Raw genomic sequence first — 27,884 nt, 5'->3', positions numbered from 1 at the left:
TATGCTGTCTTCTTCCACCTGACTAGATTTTCCACTTCACTTGTCACCCATGGTTCCTTCACCCTACAATTCTTTATCTTCCTCACCGGGACAAATTTATCCCTAACATCGACCACATGTCCATAGTACATTTCCCTGCAAAAACATCATTCCAATTCACACCCGCAAGTTCTAGCCTTATAGCCTCATAATTTGCCCTTCCCCAATTAAAAATTTTTCTATCCTCTCTGATTCTATCCTTTTCCATGACAATGCTAAAGGCCAGGGAGTGGTGATCACTGTCCCCAGATGCTCACCCACTGACAGATCTGTGACCTGACCTGGTTTGTTACCTAATACTAGATCTAGTATGGCATTCCCCCTAGACGGTCTGTCAACATACTGTGACAGGAATCCATCTTGGACACACTTAACAAACTCTGTCCCATCTAAACCCTTGGAACTAATCAAGTGCCAATCAATGTTAGGGAAGTTAAAGTCACCCATGATAACAACCCTGTTATTTTTTGCAGCTTTCCAAAATCTGCCTCCCAATCTGCTCCTCGGTATCTCTGCTGCTACCAGGGGGCCTATAGAATACCCCCAGTAGAGTAACTGCTCCCTTCCTGTTCCTGACTTCCACCCATACTGACTCAAAAGAGGATCCTGCTACATTACCCACCCTTTCTGCAGCTGTAATAGTATCCCTGACCAGTAATGCCACCCCTCCTCCCACTTTCCACACCCCCATCCCTTTTAAAGCACTGAAATCCAGGAATATTGAGTATCCATTCCTGCCCTGGTGCCAGCAAAGTCTCCGTAATGGCCACTACATCATAATTCCATGTATGTATCCAAGCTCTCAGTTCATCACCTTTGTTCCTGATGCTTCTTGCATTGAAGTACACACCCTTTAGCCCTTCTACCTTACTACCTTTATACCCTTTATTCTGCTGCACTTTCCTCAAAGCCTCTCTATATGTTAGATCTGGCTTTATTCCATGCACTTCTTTCACTGCTCTATCGTTCCGGGTCCCATCCCCCTTGCAAGTTAGTTTAAAACCTTCCGAACCACGCTAGCTAACCTACCAGCAAGGATATTGCTCCCCCTCGAGTTCAGCTGCAACCCATCCAATCTGTACAGGTCCCACCTTCCCCAGAAGAGATCCCAATGGTCCAAAAATCTAAAACCCTGCCCCCTGCACCAACTCCTCAACCACACTTTCAATTGCCATCTCCTCCAATTCTTACCATCACCATCACGTAGTACTGGCAGCAATCCTGAGAACACCACCCTTGAGGTCCTGTTCTTCAGCCTTCTGCCTAGTTCCCGAAACTCACACTTCAAGACTTCATCCTTCTTCCTGCCTATGTCATTGGTCCCAACATGTATCACGACTTCTGGTTGCTTTCCCTCTCATACCAGGAGTCATGCACCCGGTCAGAGACATCCTGGACCCTGGCACCCGGGAGGCAACAAACCATGTGGGTTTCCTTCTCACGTCCACAAAATCTCCTGTCTGCTCCCCTGACTATAGAGTCTCCAATGACGACAGCTCTCCTCTTCTCCGTCCCATCCTTCTGCACCACAGGGTCAGACTCAGTGCCAGAGGCCCTGCCACCATGGCTCACAGCTGGTCGGTCATCCCCACCAACAGTATCCAGGACGATAAACTTATTATTCAGGGGAATGGCTACAGGGGTGCTCTGCACTACCTGTCTACTCTCCTTTCCTTTCCCCCCTTGGACCGTCACCCAACGACCTGCTTCCGGCAGCCTGGGTGTGACTACCTCCCTGTAGCTCTCATCTATGACTGCCTCATTTTCCTTTATTAGTCAAAGATCATCCAGCTGCTGCTCCAGATTCCTCACACGGTCTTCCGGATCACCCAGCCGCATGCACTTCTGGCAGATGTGACTCTGCGGGAGAGGGGAGTTCCCCCAAGACTGCCACCTCTCACAGGAGAGGCACATCACCATCTCAGGAGTCATTGTAAAGACTAACTGGGAACAAACTTGTCCTCCGCCTCTTCTCGTTGAAGCCTCTCGAGTCAAAGCCTCAAATCTCCACTCCTTCACTGGCTGCTTTCCACAGGCTGCTCCGCTTGAGGTAACCCTCTATTTATTTGTTTGAGTTTTTCAAGCTGCTTTGTCACCTGACCTCAATTGCCCAATCAGCTGCTTTCTGCTGAGTCTGAGCTATTCAAATCTTGATTGTCTAATCAACAGCTTTCAGCTGAGCTATTCAAATCTTGATGGACTTGATTGCACAGTCCAACTGCCAAAACTGCCAGAATCTCTTGAGTCAAAGCCTCAAAACTCCACCCCTTCACTGGCCTACTCACTCACTGGCCACTAAGTTCTGCCTGCCTCCTGCTTCCCTGCACTCCCTCCAGTTTGCTGTCCAATGCCCACGCATGTGTCTGCACCCTAAATCAATCTCTGTGCCTGTGTCCTGTGTTTGGGTTTGCCTCATTCGTTGCAACAGAACAATCTCGCCACGATGGACCCAGTGGACACAAATACCCTTCAACATAGAAACATATAAACATAGAAAATAGGTGCAGAAGTAGGCCATTCGGCCCTTCGAGCCTGCACTGCCATTCAGTATGATCATGGCTGATCATCCAACTCAGAACCCTGTACCTGCTTTCTCTCCATACCCCCTAATCCCTTTAGCCACAAGGGTAACTTCCTCTTAAATATAGCCAATGAACTGGCCTCAACTGTTTCCTGTGGCAGAGATTTCCACAGATTCACCATTCTCTGTGTGAAGAAGTTTTTCTTCATCTCGTTCCTAAAAGACTTCCCCTTTATCCTTAAACTGTGACCCCTCGTTCTGGACTTCCCCAACATCAGAAACAATCTTCCTGCATCTAGCCTGTCCAATCCCTTTAGAATTTTATACATTTCTAAGATCCCCCCTCAATCTTTTAAATTCCACTGAGTATAAGCCTAGTCGATCCGGTCTTTCTTCATATGAAAGTCCTGCCATCCCAGGAATCAATCTGGTGAACCTTCTCTGTACTCCCTCTATGGCAAGAATGTCTTTCCTCAGACTAGGGGACCAAAACTGCACACAATATTCTAGGTGCGGTCTCACCAAGGCCTTGTACAACTGCAGTAGAACCTCCCTGCTCCTGTACTCAAATCCTTTTGCTATGAATACCAACATATCATTTGCCTTTTTCACCGCCTGCTGTACCTGCATGCCCACCTTCAATGACTGGTGTACAATGACACCCAGGTCTTGTTGCACCTCCCCTTTTCCTAATCTGTTTTCCTGTTCTTGCAACCAAAGTGGATAACCTCACATTTATCCACATTAAATTGCATCTGCCATGAATTTGCCCACTCACCCAACCTATCCAAGTCACCCTGCATCCTCTTAGCATCTTCCTTATAGACAGAGCTCTTATAGATAGCGGGGTCAAGGGATATGGGGAGAGGGCAGGAACGGGGTACTGATTGTGTATGATCAGCCATGGTCACAGTGAATGGCAGTGCTGGCTAGAAGGGCCGAATGGCCTACTCCTGCACCTATTGTCTATTGTCCTCACAGCTAACACCGCCGCCCAGCTTCGTGTCATCCGCAAACTTGGAGATGCTGCATTTAATTCCCTCGTCTAAATAATTAATATACATTGTAAACAACTGGGGTCCCAGCACTGAGCCTTGCAGTACCCCACTAGTCACTGCCTGCCATTCTGAAAAGGTCCCGTTTACTCCCACTCTTTGCTTCCTGTCTGCCAACCAATTCTCTATCCACGTCAATATCATACCCCCAATACTGTGTGCTTTAAGTTTGCACACTAATCTCCTGTGTGTGACCTTGTCAAAAGCCTTTTGAAAATCCAAATATACCACATCCACTGGCTCTCCCCTATCCACTCTGCTAGCTACATCTTCAAAAAAATTCTATAAGATTCGTCAGACATGATTTTCCTTTCACAAATCCATGCTGACTTTGTCCGATGATTTCACCTCTTTCCAAATGTGCTGTTATCACATCTTTGATAACCGACTCTAGCATTTTCCCCACCACTGATGTCAGACTAACCAGTCTATAATTCCCCGGTTTCTCTCTCCCTCCTTTTTTAAAAAGTGGGGTTACATTAGCCACCCTCCAATCCTCAGGAACTAATCCAGAATCTAAGGAGTTCTGAAAAATTATCACTAATGCATCCACTATTTCTTGGGCTACTTCCTTAAGCACTCTGGGATGCAGACCATCTGGCCCTGGGGATTTATCTGCCTTTAATCCCTTCAATTTACCTAACACCACTTCCCTACTAACATGTATTTCCCTCAGTTCCTCCATCTCACTGGACCCTCGGTCCCTTCCTATTTCTGGAAGATTATTTATGTCGTCCTTAGTGAAGACAGAACCAAAGTAGTTATTCAATTGGTCTGCCATGTCTTTGTTCCCTATGATCAATTCACCTGTTTCTGACTGTAAAGGACCTACATTTGTCTTGACCAATCTTTTTCTTTTCACGTATCTATAAAAGCTTTTACAGTCAATTTTTACGTTCCCTGCCAGCTTTCTCTCATAATCTTTTTTCCCTTTCCTAATTAAGCCCTTTGTCCTCCTCTGCTGGTCTCTGAATTTCTCCCAGTCCTCAGGTGGGCCGCTTTTTTTGCTAATTTATATGTTTCTTCTTTGGACTTGATACTATCCCTAATTTCCTTTGTCAGCCACGGATGCACTACCTTCCCTGGTTTATTCTTTTGCCAAACTGGGATGAGCAATTGTTGTAGTTCATCCATGCGATCTTTAAATGCTTGCCATTGCATATCCACAGTCAACCCTTTAAGTATTTGCCAGTCTATCTTAGCTAATTCACGTCTCATACCTTCAAAGTTACCCTTCTTTAAGTTCAGAACCTTTGTTTCTGAATTAACTATGTCACTCTCCATCTTAATGAAGAACTCCACCATATTATGGTCACTCTCACCCAAGGGGCCTCGCACGACAAGATTGCTAATTAACCCTTCCTCATTGCTCAATACCCAATCTAAAATAGAATAACAAGCCCTCACCAGTGAAGGTTCCCTACTGGAAAGCACAACCAACTCCTCCGGGAGGTCACAGAGAACCCTGTCTGTCTGCTCACGTCACGCAGATCGGTAACCAGGTGGACCGTGTCTCTACTCATTTTACCCCATCCACTCCTGGAACCCTGTCTAACGAGCCCAGACAGCCTGTAGTGGCAACCCCCTACATGTCAGCAACACCTCCACCAGGATCCTCACCTATCATCCTGGTTCCAAGAACAGGAAGCCAGACACTCTCTCTCATCAATACATCTCTGAAGAGGGCCATCTATCCCCAATACCATTCTGTGTGGTGGCTGCCCTCACCTGGGAGATCGAATCCACTGTCAGAGAGGCCCAACAGACTCAACCTGACCCAGGCAATGGACCCCTCAATTGCCTCTTCGTGACTGATGCTGTTCGGTCTCAGGTTCTCCAGTGGGGGCACACGTCTTGTTTTACCTGCCATCCCGAAATTGATCGAACTCTGTCCCTTCTGAAGCAACATTTCTTGGACGCTGGACGCTGACACTCGCTCCTTCGTCTCTGCCTGTTCTGTGTGTGCCCGCGGAAGAGCCTCCCATTAACCACCTGCTCGGTTGCTTTGCCCCCTACCAATCCCTAGCCGTTCTTGGTCCCACATTGCTCTGGATTTCGTTCTCTGACTTGAAGTTCATGCAATAACCTTAATGCATGCAGAGTAAATTCAGTTTCTTTATACTCACAAAAGCCAAATGCTTGCAAGTTTCCTGAAGCTCTCTGTACTCTCTTCCAGCTTAAAATTTAGGCAGCTTTCACAAATAACAGCCAGATTATCATGTCAGAGGGTTTTGCAGAAATACTGCCTACAAAACTATGAGTCAGACCACTGCTTTCATCACTTTCACAATTCCTCTGAGCAGCACGGTCTTTCCTTGGTTCAATTTGTTTTCCCAACCAGAGGCACAGAGGTTGATACTAACATCTGTTTGTTGGGCAACTGTTCATGATGTACAGAATGTAGACAGTTCCAAGTTCAATGTTTATTTCAAGGCTACCCAGCCCTGTGTCACTCTCATCAGATTTTTCACCAACAGCATGAAACTGCAACTTGACTTTTTATCTTCCCTGTGCAGTCCATTTATTTTTGTCTGCCCATCATACTCTTTTCATGTATCCTACTTTGGTTGCATTTTCTGCAAGTTTTGCCTTTATACCTTCATTGGCCTGGTGTGTGTGAGCCCCGGCCACAACGGTAACACAATTTGTTCGCCCAGGCCAGTTTCTGTTTAGATGTTGCAATTTTGTTCATTTTCACTTTCATTCCTGACTGCAACTCAGTCACATCTCTGTCTCATATTTCAATTGATACAGTTATTTTAACTGCTCTTTTAAATGTAAGCTGTGCTTCAGTTAGGAGCTGTTTTTGAATGCTTTTTTGTAAAATTCCACAAACTAAACCATCTCTCAGTGCATCATTAAGCCCATCATTTCTTAGGCAATTTCTTCAATTCAGCCATGTAAGCTGAAATGGACTCCCCTTCTTTTTGTCCATTTATGAAACCCACAGCATTCTGCAATTAACAGTGATTTCAGACAATATCATCAAAACTCATTTCTTCTGGTCTGTTTGGAGCAGTCAAACTTCAAAGCAAACTGTCTGCCTTAAACCCACTTCATTCAGCAAAATTAGTACCTGTTTCTTATTGGCTATTCCATTTGCTTTAAAAGACTGTTCAATTAGCTCAAAATACATAAGCCAGTTACCCAATGAGTAATTGAACATGTCAATCTTTCTGATGTAGCCAGCTATTTCTGCTTGTTATTTATGATTATTATCACTTTGTTATAATTGTTATTTATGATTATTATCACTGCTTATGAACCCATGAATTTGTCTGCTTTCTACCTTTTCTTAACTCATCTGTCTCTGCATGTGCTGCAATGTGCATTTTTTTTACTTGCCATTCCACACTGCACTTCTTTTTAACTTGAATGGCTCGCTGCATTCCAACAGGTTAATAGCCATTTCAGGTTTGTTTTAAAACTACATTGTCACCACTGTTAGGTTTTGTAACTCCAAAACGTTAAACTAATTCAAAGGAAAAGAAGAGAGCCAAGAGATACGAGTATTAAGTTTATTCTTTACTTTAAGCGAGGTACGCATGTATCACGTGGTAGTGTCATGACTTACGCAATTCATGTATTTTACGTATAACCATAATTAATTATATACTCAAATATTACAGAAATATTAAACACACAGTGTGTTGTTCACACTTACTGTGTCCCATCTACACTTACATTCACTGTAACCTGTTCACTCTCACTGCATTCGTCACACTCACTGAATCCTGTTCACACTCCTGTATCTCATTCACACTCACTGTTTCCTGTTCACACCCATTGTGCTCTATTCACAATCAATTTCACTGTGTCCTGTTCACAAAGACAGGGTTCAGCAGACTTCGATGAGTCCAAGCCTTTGAAAATTCTAATTAATTAAAATGCAGGAAGATAAACAGAATTATTCTGATGAAGTGAGAAAGTTAAATATTTACCTCAAGAATACATTAAGGATTTGCATGACCAATCTTTCATAGTTTAACTTACCAGAAGTTCACGAGTCAAGAACTGGATGACGGAAGAAATCTGTGCTAACCTGACTGCTTTCACTGCAGTCCCAGTGATGGAATCTTGGAAATGGCCAAGTTTATCAAGACCCAGCTGTGTTGATGGCAGAGAGCATCACAAAGTTCTGTGTGTTAATGTTTGTTTGTCTATTAATAATTTAATGACTGTCAAAGCAGTGACTGAATCTCCAAATCCTCATCAGCTAAAATAGCAACTCCTTACAGGATCTTTGTCCAAAATTACACCGCTGGACTCTCCAAAACTGTTGGGTGCCCTCCACCCAAACCTGGGAATTTCCTCAACAATAAACACTGGAATTATTTTACCCCCAAACTCTGAGTCCCATCATTCCCAAAAGTGAGTACAGTAGCCCACAAACTGTGTGACTTCACACCTCCAAACCATGTGATGTGGCTGAGTGTCAACATCTCTGGAAAGGGCAGAGTGACTGTCTTTACCTGAAGGATAAGCTCCTCTCCCACTGGTACGTTGCTGAAGACGGGAGCATTGTCATTCTCATCTAAGACCATAACATAGACAGATGCGGTGGCACTGAGTGGTGGTGAACCACCATCCTGAACGACCACTGTCAACTGGTAGCTGGCCTGACCCTCTCGGTCCAATATCACCACAGAGCTCATCTCACCTGGAGGAAAAATGAGAGGAGAGGAAATCTACTTCAAAGTTGGCTCCATCACGAGGCTGAGGGCTCATAACATCTGCAGCCAGAACTGATTTCAGGTTATCCCAGTTCTATATTAGACAAATCCAGACTGATTCCAGACTCATCTCAAAACAAACCCAGACCAAACCCAGACTGACCCCAGACCAATTCAAGACTGACCCAGATCAATCCCACACAGTTTTAGACCAATCCCAGACTGACCCCAGATCAATCCCAGTCTGATCCTTGACCAATCCCATACAGATTCAGTCTATTAATTGATTCAGTCTGATTTAGACTGAATCAGTCCAATCTGATTCAGTCCAATCCTAGGCTGACACTAGACCAATCCCAGACTGTTCCAGACCAATCCCAAACTGACACCAGACCAATCTCAGACTGGCCCCAGACCAATCCCAGTCTGTCTCAGCACCCATTCCAGAATGACCCAATCCTACCTTAGATTGATTCCTGACTGTCTCTAGAAGAATTCCAGACTGACTCCAAACCAATCCCGGACTGTCCCAGACCAATCCCAGACTGACCCCAGTCCAATCCCAGACTGACTCCAGACCAATGCCAGACTCACCCCAGACCAGTCTCGGTACAACGCCTGACCAGTCCTAGTTTGATCCTAGTATCAATTCCAATCTAACCCAATCCTAGCCCAAATGAATACCAGACTAACCCCAGACCCATTCTGGGCAGATGTCAGGCTAACCTCAGCCCTTTCACAGGCTGATCCTAGTCTCACATCAGGCTGACCCAGTCCCATCTTCAGGATTCACTAACTGCCATGGGAAGAAATTCCGAACTGCTCCAGTTTTTACCTGGACCACACCAGATCTTGTAATTCTGTCCCAAAGACTCTGTCGCATTACAAACATGTCAACACATCCCCCCTAGCTGTTCAGAATCTCATAATCACTGCTCATTCTTCTCATATAGATGTAGGTTCTTTGTCATCATGATAGTGCATCCCTTTCATCCCAAGATCAGCCTTGTCAATCTCTCCTTGTTAGCTTCCAACAGCAGAATATTGTTTCTAAAGTGGAGAACTGGAACTGGTCTCAACACCCTAGACTTTGTAGCAATACACCTCTATTTCTAAACTCCAGCCCTTAATTCCTACCTGCTGACTTTTTGTGTTCCACATACAAGGACCTCAGCCTCTCTGTACTCAACTCCTAAGAGGCATGCAGTCAGACCATAAGACATAGAAGCAGAATTAGGCCATTCAGCCCATCAAGTCTGCTCCACCATTCCATCATCTGATCCCAGATCTCACTCAACCCCATACACTTGCCTTCTCACCATATCCTTTGATGCCCTGACCAATCAGAAAACTATTAACCACCACCTTAAATATACACATGGACTTGGCCTCCACCTAAAAAACAGTCCTACTTACCTCCACTTTAAAAGGCGCTTGAGTAGATAACTGCCTTAACCAGCCCCTCAGGGAGTGCTTTCCAGATTTACAACTCCCCCATGGAGGAAAAAATATTCTTCCTCATATCTCTCTAAACCTTTCACAACTTACTGTAATCCTCTGCCATCTATTTTTTGATTTCCATATGGAGAGATCTGTGCCCCACCCATATGTTTGCTGTATTGTGGGGCTCGTATCAGTACAGGCTCTAAGTGATGAAATGGCAAAGGCAGGAGCCCAGTGATTACCAGTCTGTGGATTGATGTGGAAACTTGTGTGTGTTGGCTGCAGTCTGTAGGTCAGCTTGCTGTTGAGTCCATGATCGCGATCTGTGGCCAAGATACGCCCAATGGTCATTGCTGGTGGCACATTCTCTTGCACAGTGAAGAAGTAAATGTCCTCGCTGAGTTTTGGCACATTATCATTCACATCCGTGATACAGATTCTGACCATTGTGGTCCCTGTTTTTGTCTGTTCACCCTCAGTGCTGGAGGCAACGACAGTGAGGCTGAAGAGGTCCTTGTTCTCCCGATCCAGAACACTCTTCACAAACAACCAGCCACTCTCTGAGACGATCCCAAAGTTGGCAGAGTCTTCATCAGGATGCAAGTGGTAGGTGATGTGGCCTCCTCTGGTGTCCTGGCTTAATGCACGCACCTGGAGGAAATGGCGATTAATAGGTGTTCCCTCTTTCACCTCGACCCGATAGGTCAAAGTATCGAAGATTGGGGCAGTGTCACTCTGGTCCTGCACATGAACAACGAGAGTAAATGTCGAGCTGAGCTGGGGAGCACCACTGTCCTTGGCCACAATCTCCAGCTCATAGCGTGCTACTGTCTCGTAGCTCAAGGCTCCAATCAGACGGAGCTTGCCAGAAGTTCGATCAATGCTGAAAGTCTTCTCCAAGCCAGAGATGAGATCAAACTGAACTTGGCCATTTGCCCCACTGTCCTGGTCCTCTGCATTGGCCGTGTAGATGATGGAACCAATCTCTGTGTTTTCTGGAACAAGAATAGACTCAGAAGAGGTTGGAAATTTTGGTGTGTTGTCATTGACATCAGAAACCATGATCTTGACCTTGGTGCCACTGTAGGCAGGCGGAGAGCCACTGTGTGCCTGGACATCCAGTATTATAACAGGATGAGACTCATGATCAAGCGGGACGTTCGTTGTAATCAAACCCGAGCTGCGGTCGATCACAAAGTAGCCATTGGGGTCTCCAGAGGAAATGGTATAAAAGACAGCATCAGAGTGACCTGCAATCAGAAAGAGAAATGACAGTTGGTTTTACAGGCTACAAATATATATCTCTGTACCACTGTCTACTTACACCCTTTTCAATGTCACCAGCTCCTCCAGGGCTCTAGCCTCTCCACATCCCAGTAAACTGCTACATATCCTTACCCAGGTCTACACATCCCTCCCAAATTCCAGGGTAGAGTTGGACATAGTCTCTTACTGAAGCGCCACACATGGTTTATTTATATAGGCATCCGTTAGTCTCGTTTGCACCTTGGAAGGTTGTTTGGGAGACCGGCAATTGCCCAAGCTGCAAGCCTTCCCCTCTCCACGCCACCGATGTTGTCCAAGGGAAGGGCACTAGGACCCATGCAGCTTGGCACCGGTGTCGTCGCAGAGCAATGTGTTGTTAAGTGCCTTGCTCAAGGACACAAACACACTGCCTCAGCTGAGGCTCGAACCAGTGACCTTCAGATTACTAGTCCGATGCCTTATCCACTAGGCCATGCGCCAACACCATGGTTTATTGATTATGTGTAATCCTGTTTCTACCCTCTATCCCTTCTTCCCTTTTGTTACATACTGTAGCTCTCTGCCTTGTCCTCAGTACACATTTTTGTTACTTTATCTCAGTTTCACCTGAGTAAAATGAGATATTATTAACTCTCCACAGCTGCTGTCTGATCTGCTGAACATTTCTAGTAGAACTAACTTTACTTCATATCTCCAGAATCCACAAATGTTTCTCTCAGGGCTTCATTCCTGTGTGTAAACCCAGCTCCCACTAAGAATTAAGGTGTGGCTCACCTGGGGAGTTTGAAGCCCGAACACGGCCAACTGGGGAGCCACCTCTCAGGTCCTCAGGCACAGTGAAGAAGTACTGAGCTTGCTCAAAGAGCGGTGGTGAAATGGAACCTGAGACGATGCTGATGTTTACGACAGCATTGACCAGGCAGGAGAGTCCACCGGAATCCTGGGCGGAGATGACCAGATGCTGCACTGAGTCTCCTCCAGAGCGCAGTGAAGATGCAAGTGAAATAACTCCTGTGAGAGAAGTTTATGGCACAGAGCAGTTAGTGACCCATGCAGGAACAACTTGTCATTCTTGACCAGGTGAGCAGCTTGAACTCTGGCCCAGACACCTGCCCACATGTTAAATCAATGGTGACCAGTCAAGACCAGTTAGTAAACACCTCATCTCACCCTACAACAGAGCCCAGATCAACAGTAACTAGACTGTATAGAAGAGACGCTGCCTGGATTAGGGGCAGGTGCTGTGACAAAGAGATTGTTTTCTCTGGAGCAGCAGAGGCTGAGGGAAGACCTGATGAAAGTTTATAGCACATGAATGGCATAGATAGACAACCAACATCATTCTTTGAGGGTTGAGGGTTTAAATGTATGTCCTTTAGTATTAGAGGAGGGGAAAGGGGAAGTTTATATGTGAGGGGCAGGTTTTTTTACACCGTCTTGAAAAGGGCACCCAGGAGTGGTTCTAGAAGCAGATATGAGACTGGCATTTAGGATGATTTTAGACAAATGAATGAACAAGGAATGATGGGATATGGATCAGGTTCAGGCAGAAGAGATTTAGTTTAATTTTGCATTGTGTTTGGCTTAGAAGCCATTGGCCAAAAGCCTTTTCTGTGCTAACAATTGCTTTTTCAATGTTGTTATTGTACATGCCTCAACTAATTTTTCAGGCAGTTCGTAAAATAACTGACTACACTCTGCATGAAACTGTTGCCCCTCAGGTCTCTTGTAGTCTTTCCCTTTTCACCTTAAACAGATTCCTCTCTAGCTTTTTGTTCCCTTTCCCTTAGATAAAGACTATGTACAGCACTTTTACCCTCGCTTTGCCCATCTTGAGTTTATAAGGACACTCCTCAGTCTCCTATGTTCCAAGGAATAAAATTGCAGCCCTCCCCACCTCTGCCTCTTACATAGGACCTTATTTCCTGGCATCATCATTGTACATCTTCTTTGTACTTTTCCAGCTTATTGATGTCTTATACCACAAGACTGTAAGTCATAGGAGCAGAATTAGGCCATTTACCCCATCCAGCCTGAGTGGGTGCCATCGCTATTGCAAAGGAAAATGTGCTAGGCAGACTGAAAGGTGGAAAAGTCATCTGGACCAGATGGACTACATCCCAGAGTCACTAGAACATAGAACATAGAAAACCTACAGCACAATACAGGCCCTTCAGCCCACAATGCTGTGCCGAACATGTATATACTTTAGAAATTACCTAGGGTTACCCATAGCCCCCAATTTTTCTAAGCTCCATTTAACTATCCAGGAGTCCCCTAAAAGACTCTATTGTATCTGCCTCCACCACCATCACCAGCAGCCCATTCCACGCATGCACCACTCTCTGCATAAAAAACTTACCCTTGACATCTCCTCTGTACCTACTCCCCAGCACCTTAAACCTGTGTCCTCTTATGTTAGCCATTTCAGCCCTGGGAAAAAGCCTCTGACTGTCCACATGATCAATGCCTCTCATCATCTTATACACCTCTATCAGGTCACCTCTCAATCTCCATTGATCCAAGAAGAAAAGGCCAAGTTCACTCAACCTATTCTCATAAAGCATGCTCCCTAATCCAGGCAACATCCTTGTAAATCTCCTCTGCACCCTTTCTATAGTTTCCACATCCTTCCTGTAGTGAGGCGACCAGAACTGAACACAGTACTCCAAGTGGAGTCTGACCTGGGTCCTATATAGGTGTAACATTACCTCTCGGCTCTTGAACTCAATCCCACGATTGATGAAGGCCAATACACTATATGCCTTCTTAACCATACAGTCAACCTACGCAGTAGCTTTGAGTCAGACCCCAAAATCCCTCTGATCCTCAACACTGCCAAGAGTCTTACCATTAATACTATATTCTGCCATCATATTTGACCTACCAAAATGAACCACACTTATCTGGGTTGAACTCCATCTGCCACTTCTCAGCCCAGTTTTACATCCTATCAATGTCCTGCTGTAACCTCTGACAGCCCTCCACACTATCCACAACAACCCCAACCTTTGTGTCATCAGCAAATTTACTAATCCATTCCTCCACTTCCTCATCCAGGTTACTTATAAAAATCATGAAGAGAAGGGCTCCTATAACAGATCCCTGAGGCACATCACCGATCACCAACCTCCATGCAAAATATGACCGTCTACAGCCACTCTTTGCCTTCTGTAGGCAATCCAGTTCTGGATCCACAAAGAAAGGTCCCCTTGGATCCCATACCTCCCTACTTTCTCAATATGGCTTGCATGGGAGACCTCATCAAATGCTTTGCTGAAATCCATATACACTACATCTACTGCTCTACCTTCATCAATGTATTTAGTCACATCCTCAAAAAATTCAGTCAGGCTCGTAAGGCATGATCTGCCTTTGACAAAGCCATGCTGCCTATTCCTAATCATATTATACCTCTCCAAGTGTTCATAAATCCTGCCTCTCAGGATCTTCTCCATCAACTCACCAATCACTGAATTAAGACTCACTGGTCTATAATTTACTGGGCTATCTCTACTCCCTTTCTTGAATAAGGAAATGACATCAGCAACCCTCCAATCCTCCGGAACTTCTCCCGTCCCCATTAATGATGCAAAGATCATTGTCAGAGGCTCAGCAATCTCCTCCCTTGCCTCCTACATTTGCCTGGGGTCCTGGTGACTTATCCAACGATGCTTTCCAAACGCTCCAGCACATCCTCTTTCTTAATGTCTATATGCTCAAGCTTTTCAGTGAGCTAAAAGTCATCCCTACAATCGCCAAGAGCCTCTCCTCCTGCTGGGCATCAAAGGATATGGGGAGAAGGCAGGGGAGTGGGGATGACTGGAAGAATTGGATCAGCCCATGTTTGAATGGCAGAGCAGACCCGATGGTCCAAATGGCCTACTTCTGCTCCTATATCTTGTGAATATAGTGAATACCGAAGCAAAGTATTCATTTAGTGCCTCTGCTATCTCCTCCAGTTACTTACACACTTTTCCACTGTCACACTTGAATGGTCCTATTCTCTCATATCTTATCCTCTTGCTTTTCACATACTTTTAGAATGCCTTGGGGTTTTCATTAATCCTGCTTGCCAAAGCCTTCTCATGGCCCCTTCTGGTTCTCCTAATTTCATTCTTAAGCTCCTTCCTGCTAGCCTTATAATTGAATTGAATTGACTTTATTTCTTACATCCTTCACATACATGAGGAGTAAAAATCTTAATGTTACATCTTCATCTAAATGTGCAATGTGCAATCATAGTAATTTATAATAAATAGAACAGTCAATGTAATATAGAGTACACTCAAGTCAGCTGAGTTCGTCAGTCTGATGGCCTGGTGGAAGAAGCTGTCCTAAACCCTGTTGGTCCTGGCTTTTATGTTGTGGTTCCACTTCCCAGATAGTAGCAGCTGGAATAGATTGTGGTTGGGATGGCTTGGGTCCCCAATGATCCTATGGGCCCTTTTTACACACCTGTCCTTGTAAATGTCCTGAAGCAACTACAGATCTGCACCACTCTCTGAAGAGTCCTGTAATTAAGGAAGGTACAGTTCCCCTACCAGACAGTGATGCAGCCAGTCAGGATGCTCTCAATTGTGCCCCTGTAGAAAGTTCTTACGGTTTGGGTGTCTATACCAAACTTCCTCAACCATCTGAGGTGAAAGAGGGGCTGTGTACCTCTTTCACCTCACAGCTGTTGTGTATAGACCACATGAGGTCCTCGGTAATGTGGATGCCGAGGAACTTGAAGCTGTTTACCCTCTCAATCCCAGATCCACTGATGTTAATAGGGGTTAGCCCGTCTTCGTTCCTCTTGTAGTCTACAACTAGCTTCTTTGCTTTTGCGACACTACATTGATTGGCAGTCCTGGGTAGGTCTGAAGTCTAGTGTAGTTTTTTTCTGAGTTGTTTTTTTACGTAGTTCAGTCTAGTTTTTGTACTGTGTCATGTAACACCACGGTCCTGAAAAAATGTTGTCTCATTTTTACTGTGTACTGTACCAACAGTTATGGTCGAAATGACAATAAAAGTGACTTGACTTGACTTATCTCAAACAATAATGAGGTGGCCTGCAGGGAAGAAGTCATCTCTCTGACACAGTGGTGCCAAGAAAACAACCTCTCCCTCAATGTCGCAAAAACAAAGGAACTGGTTGGGGACTACAGGAGGAATGGAGACGGGCTAAACTCTATTGACATCAATTGATCTGGGGTTGAGAAGGTGCATGGTGTGTTGGCATTCATCAACCATGGGAATGAGTTCAAGTGAGGTAATGTTAAAGATATATAAGACCTTATTTAGACCCTACTTGGAGTATTATGTTCAGTTCTGGTCACCTCACTACAGGAAGGATGTGGAAACTATAGAAAGGGTGCTGAGGAGATTTACAAGGATGCTTCCTGGATTGGAGAGCATGCCTTATGAGAATAGGTTGAGTGAACTTGGCCTTTTCTCCTTGGAGTGACGGAAGATGAGAGATGACCTGATAGAGGTGTATAAGATGATGAGTGGCATTTACCGTGTTGATAGCCAGAAGCTTTTTCCTATGGCTGAAATGGCTAACACGAGGGGGCATAGCTTTAAGGTTCTTGGAAGTAGATGTCAGGGGTAAGTTTGTTTTACACAGAAAGTCGTGGGTGCATGGAATGCACTGCCGGGGACAGTGGTAGAGGTGGATACAATGGGGTCTTTAGGATACTCTTAGATAGGTACATGGAGCTTAGAAAAATAGAGGGCTGTATGGTAGGGAAATTCTAGGCAGTTTCTAGAGTAGGTTACATTGTCAGCACAACATTGTAGGCTGAAGGGCCTGTAATATGCTGTAGATTTCTGTATTTCTATGATTCTGACACTCATGGACTTCTGACATACAGCTGGTGTATGTCATCGGAAAGACTGAAGCAAAGCATTTATAAAGTACATTTGCCAGTTCTTTGTCCCCCATTACTTCCTCATCTGCATCATTTTCCAGTGGTCCAATATGAACTATCACCTCCCTTTTACTCTTTATGTAACTGAAAAATAAACTTTTGGTATCCTGTTTTATATTTCTTCTTATTTTCCCTTCTTATAGCTTTTTAGTTGTTTTTTGTTTGATTTAAAAACTTTCCACTCACTTTTGCTACCTTATATGCACTTTCCTTGGCTTTTATGCGGTCCTCAACTTCCCTTGTCAGCTACGGTTGTCTAGCCCTGCCATTTGAGAACTTCTTCTGTACCAAGTCAACTTACTCAAAACTTACCTGCTCCTCCAGCAACAAAACCATCAATTCCTTCATCCAAATACTTGACATACAACCAAAAAAGAATCGGTACTAACACAGACCCTATAAGGCCATAAGACCATAAGTTGTACCAGCAGAATTAGGCCATTCCACCCATCCAGTCTGCTCTGCATTCAATCATGGTTTATTCTGGATCCCACTCAAACCCATGCACCTGCCTTCTCTTCATATCCTTTGACGTCCTGATCAATCAGGAAACGATCAACTTCCACCTTAAATACATGCATGGACTTGGCCTCCACCACAGTCTGTGGCAGAGCATTCCACAGATTCACTACTCTCTGGCTAAAAAAACATTCCTCCTTACCTCTGTTCTAAAAGGTTGCTCTCAATTTTGTGACTGTGCCCTCTGGTCTGGATACCCTCACCAGAGGAAACATCCTCTTCACATCCACCCTTTCTAGTCCTTTCAACACTTGGAAGGTTTCAATGAGATCCCCCCCACTTCTTCTAAATTCCAGTGAGTACAGGCCCAAAGCTGCCTAATGCTCCTCATATGTTAACCCCTTCATTCCTAGAATCATCCTCGTGAGACTCTTCTGGGCTCTCGTCAATGATAACACGTGCTAACCCTAACCCTATCTACAGCCTCTCCTCACTACACATTGCCTCTGTTTATAAGCCAGCTACCTCATCTTCAGCACTATTATCCACCTTTCCTATGATGCTTCTTGCATTTTAATATAGGCAGCTAAGGACACATCAGAACATGCTCAACCTTTTGATTCCTAGCTTTGTCTGAGATTTTACCAACATCTGCCTTCACAATCTCTCCACTAATTGTTTCCAACCCCCTGCAACTCTAGTTAAAACCCAAACCTTCCCGCTGGGATATTAGATCACCTCCAGTTCAGGAGCAAACTGCCCCTTCTGCACAGGTCCCACCTTCCCTGGAAGAGCCCAAAGATCCAAAAAGCTTACTTCCTTCTTCCCACACCAATTCCTTAACCACATATTAAACTGTATAATCTTCCTAGTTCTGGCCTCACTGGCAGGAGGAATGGGCAGCAATCCTGAGATCACAACCCTGGTGGTCCTGTCCTTTAACTCAGTACCTACAGTAACTCCATGAATTCCCTATGTAGAACCTCATCACTCGTCCTACCCATGTCATTGATACCTACATGGACCATGACTTCTGGCTGTTCACCCTCCCACTTAAGAATACTGCAGAATTGATCCAAGATACCCCGGACTGTGGCACCTGGGAGGCAACATACTATCCAGGAATCTCATTCTCGTCCATAGAATCTCTTGTCCATTCCCCCAACGTAATGAATCCCCTATCACCTCTTCTCCCCCACTCCTTTCTGAGTTATAGATGCAGAATCAGTGCCAGAGACCTGACCACAATGACTTTCCTCTGTTAGATCATTTCATCTGACAGCATCCAAAGTGATATACCTGTTGTTGAGAGCAATGGCCACAGGGGTACTCTGCACTGGCTTTATCATCCCTTTTCCCTTCCTGACTGTCACCCAGTTTCCTGTGTCCTACACCTTGGGTGTAAATATCTATCCATATGTTCTAGCTATCACCCTTTCAGCCTCCTGAATGATCCTTAACGTGGTTTTTTAGAAGCCGCAGCTGGATGCTCTTCTCACAGTTGTAGTTGTCTCCCTGCCTTGCTACATCCCATCAGAGCAGCATTTCAGTATCCTACCTGTCATCCCTACTGTCCTAGCTGAGCATCTATAAAGAAATGGAAAAAACTTGAGTTTTTATTTCCTTTGCTTTCTGAGTGAAGCTTCTCTTCAATGAACTCTCGAAGAACTAAAACCTTAAGATTATCACTCTGAATATATCCACTGAGCTGACGCCACTGCGACGATGACTGCTGCACTTGCCCCTGCCTTCCTTTAATTTGCTCTTACTAATCAATCCTATACGCTGATTGGTTGCTGGTCAAAGTTCTATTATGCTGCTGCGACCTACTCCTGCTATTATCTCCATCAGTGGGCCTAATTGAAGTCCCCTCCTCTCCAAACTTCTGATATGCAGATTGATTTTGGCTCTGGTCAAAGCTCTATTACATCTGGCTTTAGCTTCTCCTTCTCCAATTGCAGAGTAAATGCTATCAAATTATAATCACTAGTTCCTAAGGGTACTTTTACCTTAAGCTCTCTAAACAATCCTGGTTCATTGCGCAACACACAATCTGGAATAACTGATCCCCTGGTGGGCATTCTAGAAATTTCTCCTCTTGGAATTCAGCACCAACCTGATTTACCCAATCTATCTGCATATTTAAATCCCCATGACTATTGAAACATTGCCCTTTTGGCATGCATATCCTATCTCTGGTTGTAATTTGTAGACCACATCTTTACTACTATTTGGGGGTCTATATATAACTTCCATCAGCATCTTTCACCTTAGCAGTTCCTAGTTTGTTGCCACAGGCAGCTGTCAAAGTCTTTATGTATATTTAATGCAGAGGTTGATAGGTTCTTGATTGGTCAGGGCATGAAGGGATACAGGGAGAAAGCAGAAGATTGGGACTGAGGGAGAAAAAGGATCAGCCATGGTGAACAGCAGAGCTGACTTGTTGGCCAAATGGCCTAATTCTGCTCCTATATTTCATGGTCATATTGTGGTGTTCTACCCACAATAATTCAACACCTTTCGATCATGTCTCCTCTTTCTAATGACTTGATTTCATATTTTCCCAACAAAACCACACCACCCCCTCAACCTAACTATCTGTCCTTTCAATCCAATGTGTATCTTGGAAGTTAAGCTACCAGCTACAATCTTCTTTCAACCACAATTCACGATGCCCACAACATCAAACACGCCAATCTGTAACTGTGCTACAAGTTTATCGACCTTATTCTGCATACTGCACACATTCAAATTTAACACCTTCAGTCCTGTACTTCTCTTTCTTGATTTTGTCAGCTATCATGTTACAACTCATCCTGTTGAATGCAATTTTGTCTTATTGATAGCCTCGCCTTGTAACAATTGCAATTTATTTCCCAGCTCCTATACTCAAATTTATTGTCATTCAATGTTCCTTCAGACCAAGGTGCTCAGCACAGTACATATAGCTCACCCACAACATGTGAAGTAATATTACCACAAATAAATTAACAAATAATAAAATAAACTAAAATAAAGGTTGGTGTGCCAGACATCTTTTTCACCACCACTTTTCAGGGAAGCATATACTTGTACTCCTAGTTCCCTCTGTTCAACAACACATCCCAGGGCCATACCCTTCACTGTTAAAGTCCTACCCTGGTTTGACATGATATATTGTAACATCTCATGCTGAACTGGCTTGAAAGCCATTTACTAAATATTGGCCCATTATCTCATTGGATATTATCTCACAACATCCTCCTGCAATTTTTGATAACTTTCTAACTGTCCATGACATTTCCCGTGTTAGTGCCATCAGCTGACTTACTGACCATGTCTTGAACATTCTTATGCACTGAGGCAGGCTTACAGAAGTTAATCCACATTCACTTTATGGACTGCACCTTCAATAGTGTGCAATTTGATGAACATCACAATGAGGGACAGATACTGCTCAGTACCTGCAGTAGTTATGTGGGTTTTGTTTGGTTCAGGTGGGAAGTGTGTATCATTTTTCAGGTGTTATGAGAGCAAAGGTGCCTTAATGCTTATCAAAGACAGAAAGATAGATAAGACTATTCAACCTTTAGCCTAACATGAGATTGTTTTCCTGAAAGTGAGAAAGGTTGAGAAGAGGTTTGACCAGAAGTAGATCAATTAATGTTTGGTTTAGCAAAGAGAAAGAGGTAAGCTTTCCCATTAGCAGAATATTCTAGAACAGGGTCATAGACAAAATTTTGGTAAAAAGTACAGAGGAAGTTGAAAACAATTTCTCTTTTAATTAGGTGGTGTGGTTATGACTGAACATTCCTAGTGTGTGAATATGGTGGAAACCAGCTGTGCTGTACAGTGCTGGTGAGATCACATTTTGATGTTGAATATCATGTATAATATAAATGAATAGACCTTAACATGCTGGAAGAAGTTCAGCGAGGATTTTCAGACAGATGGTTTGTTTTATCATGAGTGAAGATTAGACAGGCTGAGTTTGTATTCACTGCAGCATGAAAGAGGGGTGACCTGATTGAAACAGATCTGAGGAATCCTAACAAGCTGGACATGGAGAGGATATTCCATGTGGAGCTGAGTCCATGGCTAGATCGGTCAGGATCTGATTGAATGGCGGGGCAGGCTTGATGGGCTGGATGGCCAACTCCTGATCCTAGTCCTGATGTTCTTGTGACAGAACCTGAAACTAGTGAACACTACTAAAAAATAAAGGGTCATCCTATTTATTGAATAATCATGGCTGGTAATTCATAACTGATGTGCTTGGAGCTTCAGAGTGGATTGGAGAATCTCTGGAATTCTGTACCTTGTGAAGCTTAGACCATGGGAGGTATTTAAAGAGAATATAGATACATTTTTAAATGATTAGAGTTGTGGGGAACCAGCAGAATAAAAGGGCAACAATCTCCATATTGAATGTGGACAGTTAGATCAATAGCTATATCCAACCTGTCAATTTCTGTATTAAAATTATATTTTCCTGTTCAAACTTCAGAACGGTTTGGTCATAAAATTATAGAAATGTACAGAACAGTAACAGACCCCTTGGTTCATCTAGTCCATGCTAAAACCATTTAAACTGCCTACTCCCATTGACCTGCACTGATATACCCCTACTATCATGTACCTACCCAAACTTTGCTTAAATGTTGAAATTGAGCTTGCGTGCACCACATGCTGGCAGCTCATTCCACACTCTCATGATCCTCTGAGTGAGGAAGTTTCCCTCGTGTTCCCCTAAACTTTTCAACTTTCAATCTTTCCTTATAACTCAGGTCCTCCAGACGTGGCAACATCCTTGTAAATTTTCTCTGTACTCTTTCAATTTTACTTGCATTTAAGAGGTGACCAAAATTGTACACAATTTTAGGCCTCATCAACATCTTATACAACTTAATAAAATCCCATCCCCTGTACTCAATGCTTTGACTTATAAAGGCCAATGTGTCAAAAACTTTCTTTATGACCCTATCTACCTGTGAAGCCACTTTCAATGAATTATGGACCTGTATTCCAAGATCCCTTTTTTCTACCACTGTCCGCAGTGCTCCAGTGCTCACCACCTACCTTGGCTGGTCCTCCCAAAGTGCAGCACCTCACACTTGTCTGCATTAATCTTGATCTGCCACTTTTCAGTCCATTTTTCTGATCCAGATCCCTCTGCAAGCCATAATAGCCTTCCTTGCTGTCACTACACCCCTAATCTTGGTGTCATCCACAAATTTGCTGATCCAGTTAACCACATTATCATTCAGATCATTGATATAGATGACAAATAACAACAGACCCAGCACCGATCCCAGAGTTGTTAAGGTCCAGGCAATCGGGAATGACAAAGTGGTATTAATCCAGATAATTGTTAATTAATACATGTTAGGTTAAATTCTCATATGATATAGAGAATAAATGGCAGGGACTTCTGGAATGTTGGTGTACAGTGTTTACTGATGAGAAAATCATGATTCTCAAAGTGTAAGGGAAACAAGTGGAGATGTTTTGGAGGACACATTTCTGGTCACCTAACTATAGGAAGGACATCAGTAAGATTGAAAGACTGCAGAGAAGATTTACTAGGATGTTGCCGGGTCTTCAGGAGTTTAGTTACAGGGAAAGATTGAACAGGTTAGGACTTTATTCCTTGGAGCGTAGAAGGATAAGGGGGGATTTGATAGAGGTCTACAAAATTATGAGGTGTATGGACAGAGTAAATGCGAGTAGGCTCTTTCCAGTTAGATTAGGAGAGATAAATACGAAAGAACATGGCTTTAGGGTAAAAGAGGAAAGGTTTAGGGGGAACATTAAGGGCAACTTCTTCACTCAGAGAGTGGTGTGAGTAAGGAACAAGATGCCATCTGATGTGGTAAATGTGGGCTCTTAAGTTTTAAGAATAAATTGAATAAATACATGGATGGGAGAGGTCTGGAGGGTTATGGACTGGGTGCAGGTCACTGAGACTAGTGGAATAAAGTTTTGGCACATACTAGAAGGGCCGAATGGCCTGTTTTCTGTGCTGTAGTGTTCTATGGTTCTATGGTTCTATTCATATTACCTATGAGGAGGTATTTACATCCTTACCACGCTTTAATGTGATAAATTCCCAGGACTTGACCAAGTCCATCCTCAGAGGTTAGAGAAGAAATTGCAGAGGCCCTTGAAAAGATATTTGTTTCATCGTTAGCCACTGATGAAGTTCCTGAAGGTTAGAGGGCTGCAATGACAAGCCAGGGAAAGAAAAGGGGTATGCCTGTAATCAGTGGTAGGAAGTATTGTGAATTTAACATTTAAGCAATATTTGAGTAATATTGTAAACATATTGCTTGATTAAGCATTCTTTATTGTTTAAATTATTCATTATGGGTTACATGTAACAGTATGTGCATGGTATATGTCACGCCACCACATTATATGTGTGCCCCTCACTGAAAGCAAAGACAGTTTATACACATCTCTTGGGCTCCATTGTTTTCTTTCCAATTAGTTTTATGTTTTGGAGTTACAAAACATAACAGTGGTGATAAGGAAGTTTTAAACCTGAGACGACTGTGTATCCATTGAAGCATAGTGAGACGTTCAAGCCAAAACAAGTGAGGCACATGCTTCTTTGGGGGTGAGGAGGACAGATGATGGAGTTAAAATATAAATCAGAAAATGGACAAATTCAAGGGTTCATAAACAGTGATTACTGGGAGATAACACGAGTGAATCTGCAGATGCTGGAAATAAATAAAAACACAAAATCCTGGCAGAACTCAGCAAGCCAGACAGCATCTATGGGAGGAGGTAGTGACGACATTTTGGGCCGAAATCCTTCATCAGGAGATACACTAGTGAAATTTAAGAGACTACGAGACAGGTATATGGAGAAATTTAAGGTGGGGGGGGGATATATGGGAGGCAGGGTTTGAGGGTCGGAACAACATTGTGGGCTGAAGGGCCTGCACTGTGCTGTACTATTCTATGCTCTATGTTCTATAATAATCATAAATTTTAAAAGTGCAGAAATGGCTGGCTATATTCGCATCCAATTGCACAAGCAATAACTTGATATTGAATTGAACTGTATTTTGAAGCAAATAAAATAGCCAATGAAAAGTGAGTGCCAGTTTTGCTGAGTACATTGTGTGGAAAAGCATGCAGGTTGCTTATTTAAATGAAATCAGCAGAATAGAAAAGCTTACAAAAGGCTCAGAGAGCTAGATAATGTTAGAGATCTAGAAGATTATAAGACTAACAGGAAGGAGCTTAAGAAGGAAATTAGTAGAGTCAGAAGGGGTCATGAAAAGGCCTTGGTGGGCAGAATTAAGGAAAACCCCAAGGTATTCTACAAGTATGTGAAGAGCAAGAGGATAAGATGTGGAAGAATAGGACCTATCAAGTGTGACAGTGAGAAAGTATGTATAGAACCGGAGGAAATAGCAGAGGTACTTAATGAATACTTTACTTCAGTATTCACTATGGAAAAGGATTTTGGTGATTGTAGTCATGACTTGCAGTAGACTGAAAAGTTTGAGCATGTAGGTATTAAGAAAGAGGATGTGCTGGAGCTTTTGGAAAGCATCAGGTTGGATAAGTCGCTGGACTTGGATGAGATGTACCCCAGGCTGCTGTGGGAGATGAGGGAGGAGATTGCTGAGCCTCTGGCGATGATCTTAGCATCATCAATAGGGACAGGAGAAGTTCCAGTGGATTGGAGGGTTGCGAATATTGTTCCTTTATTTAAGAAAGGGAGTAGAGATATACCAGGAAATTATAGACCAGTGAGTCTTACCTCAGTGGTTGGTAAGTTGATGGAGAGGATCCTGAGAGGCAGGATTTATGAACATTTGGAGAGGTATAATATGATGAGGAATAGGCAGCATGGCTTTGTCAAGGGCACATCGTGCCTTACGAGCCTGACTGAATTTTTTTAGGATGTGACTAAACATATTGATGAAGGAAGAGCAGTAAATATAGTGTATATGGATTTCAGCAAGACATTTGATAAGGTACGCCATGCAAGGCTTATTGAGAAAGTAAGGAGGCATGAGATCCAAGGGGACATTGCTTCGTGGATCCAGAACTGGTTTGCCCACAGAAGGCAAAGAGTGATTGTAGACGAGTCATATTCTGCATGGAAGTCAGTGACCAGTGGTGTGCCTCAGGGATCTGTTCTGGGACCCTTACTCTTTGTGATTTTTATAAATGACCTGGATGAGGAAGTGGAGGGATGGGTTAGTAAGTTTGCTGATAACACAAAGGTTGGGGGTGTTGTGTATAGTGTGAAGGGCTGTCAGAGGTTATAGCGGGACATTGATAGGATGTGAAACTGGGCTGAGAAGTGGCAGATGGAGTTCAACCCAGATAAGTGTGAAGTGGTTCATCTTGGTAGGTCGAATATGATGGCAGAATATAGTATTAATGGTAAGAATCTTGGCAGTATGGAGGATCAGAGAGATCTTGGGGTCGATTCCATAGGACGCTCAAAGCAGCTGCGCATGTTGACTCTGTGGTTAAGAAGGCATACGGTGTATTGGCTTTCATCAATCGTGGAATTTAATTTAGGAGCTGAGAGGTACTGTTGCAGCTATACAGTATAGGACACTTGGAGTACTGTGCTCAGTTCTGGTCACCTCACTACAGGAAGGATGTGGAAGCCATAGAAAGGGTGGAGAGGAGATTTACAAGGATGTTGCCTGGATTGGAGGGCGTACCTTATGAGAATAGGTTGAGTGAACTTGACCTTTTCTCCTTGGAGCGACAGAGGATGAGAGATGATCTGATAGAGGTGTACAAGATAATGAGAGGCATTGATCATGTGGATAGTCAGAGGCTTTTTCCCAGGGCTGAAATGATTGCCACAAGAGGACACAGGTTTAAGGTGCTTTGGAGTAGGTACGGAGGAAATGTCAGGGGTAAGTTTTTTACTCAGAGAGTGCTGAGTGCGTGGAATGGGCTGACAGCAACTGTGGTGGAGGCAGATACGATACGGTCTTTTAAGAGACTTTTGGATAGGTACATGGAGCTTAGAAAAATAGAGGGCTATGGGTAAGCCTCGTAATTTCTAAGGTAGGGGCATGTTTGGCACAGCTTTGTGGGTCAAAGGGCCTGTATTGTGCTGTAGGTTTTCTATGTTTCTAAAAGGCTGGCTACATTGGAATGTTAGACACGTTTGACTACACAATTGGATTTTATATACTGAGCTAGTTGAATAATATTTTGGAACAAATGAAATAGCCAATGAGAAGCAAGTACCAATTTTGCTGAGTGTGTTGGGTTTAAAGGCATACCTTTTACTTTGAAGTTTGACTGCTCCAACCAAAACAACTGAAATGAGCTTTGCTGATATCATGAAAGTAATGCAGGAACATTGTTGATTGAAGAACACTTCAGGATAAAAAGGAAGGGGAGTCCATTTCAGTGTATGTAACTGAATTGAAGAGATTGTTTGAGCATTGTCTGTTCAGTAATGATGCAGAGAGTTTAGTTTGTGAAATGTTACAAGAAAGAATTCAAAAGCAGCTTCTAACTGAAGCACGGTTAGAAACTGGTGGGGAAACTGACCTTGCTGGGTCTCCAAATCTCCTTCTGCCACTGAATACTTTTCTTCTTAACAGTAAGGTCACAGTCAGTCAGTGTGGGCAGCAACATCTCTAGTCCCATTACTCTGAGCAGTGACTGTGTGCTGCTTAGCCCACTGCTGTTCACACTACTGATGCATAACTCTGTCACAGGATCCAGCTCAAACCATGTCATCAAGTTTGCAGTTGCCACAATAGTGGTTGGCCTTATCAAGAACAATGATGAGATGGAGTACACAGAGGAAGTGGAGCAGCTGGTGTACTGGTGTGAGAAGAACAACCTAAGCCTGAATGTGGAGAAGACAAAGGAAATCATGGTGGTCTTTGGGAAGTTGCAGACAAACAATCCCCCTCTGCGAATACAGGGCTCCTCAGTAGAAAGAGTTAAATGCACCAGGTTCCTGGGAGTTCACATCACAGACGACCTCACCTAGTGCCTTAATATCACCTCCCTGAACAAGAAGGCAGAGCAGCACCTCCACTTCCTAAGAAGATTGAGGCAAGTAAGGCCCCCCCCCCGCCCTGTCAATCTTTACTGCACTTTACAGGACCACTATTGAGAGCATCCTGACAAGTTCGGTCTCTATCTGGTATGGGAACAGTCAAACATCAGACTGGAGGTCCCGTCAAAGAACTGTGAAGAAAGCCGAGGGGATCATAGGGGTCTCCCTACCATCCATCAGGGACATTTATCAGGAGCACTGTATACACAGGGCACTTAGTATTATTAAGGATCCCACCCATTAATCCAGAATCTTCTTTGACTTTCTACCATCAGGCAGAAGACTACAATGCATAAAAACAAGAATGGTCAGGATGAGAAACAATTTCTTTTCCCAGGCCACTAGGCTTCTGATCTCTCTGCTGCATTGTATTTGAAGTTTCACTGGTTAATCTGGGATGGGTACATTACAATATTTAATATTAATGCACTTTAGTTCGCTATTTATGTATGATTCATTTGT

General features: G+C 43.7%; 1 protein-coding gene across 1 annotated transcript in view; it reads right to left on the bottom strand.

The window, feature by feature from the left end:
- The window catches only part of LOC132390964 (protocadherin-16-like), a 491,141-nt gene that overhangs the window by 157,208 nt on the left and 306,049 nt on the right, over positions 1-27,884 (bottom strand). The window contains exons 5-7 of the mRNA XM_059963494.1: positions 11,772-12,008; positions 9,974-10,981; positions 8,088-8,275 (exon numbers count right to left, since the gene is read on the bottom strand). Of these exons, the coding sequence (XP_059819477.1) occupies positions 8,088-8,275; positions 9,974-10,981; positions 11,772-12,008 (1,433 nt within the window). The remainder of the gene's footprint in view (positions 1-8,087; positions 8,276-9,973; positions 10,982-11,771; positions 12,009-27,884) is intronic.

The sequence above is a fragment of the Hypanus sabinus genome, chromosome 3 (genome assembly GCF_030144855.1).
Source record: "Hypanus sabinus isolate sHypSab1 chromosome 3, sHypSab1.hap1, whole genome shotgun sequence".
In the NCBI taxonomy this organism is placed as follows: Eukaryota; Metazoa; Chordata; class Chondrichthyes; order Myliobatiformes; family Dasyatidae; genus Hypanus; species Hypanus sabinus.
The sequence above is the reverse complement of the archived record's forward strand: the minus strand, read 5'-3'. Positions and strand labels throughout refer to the sequence as shown.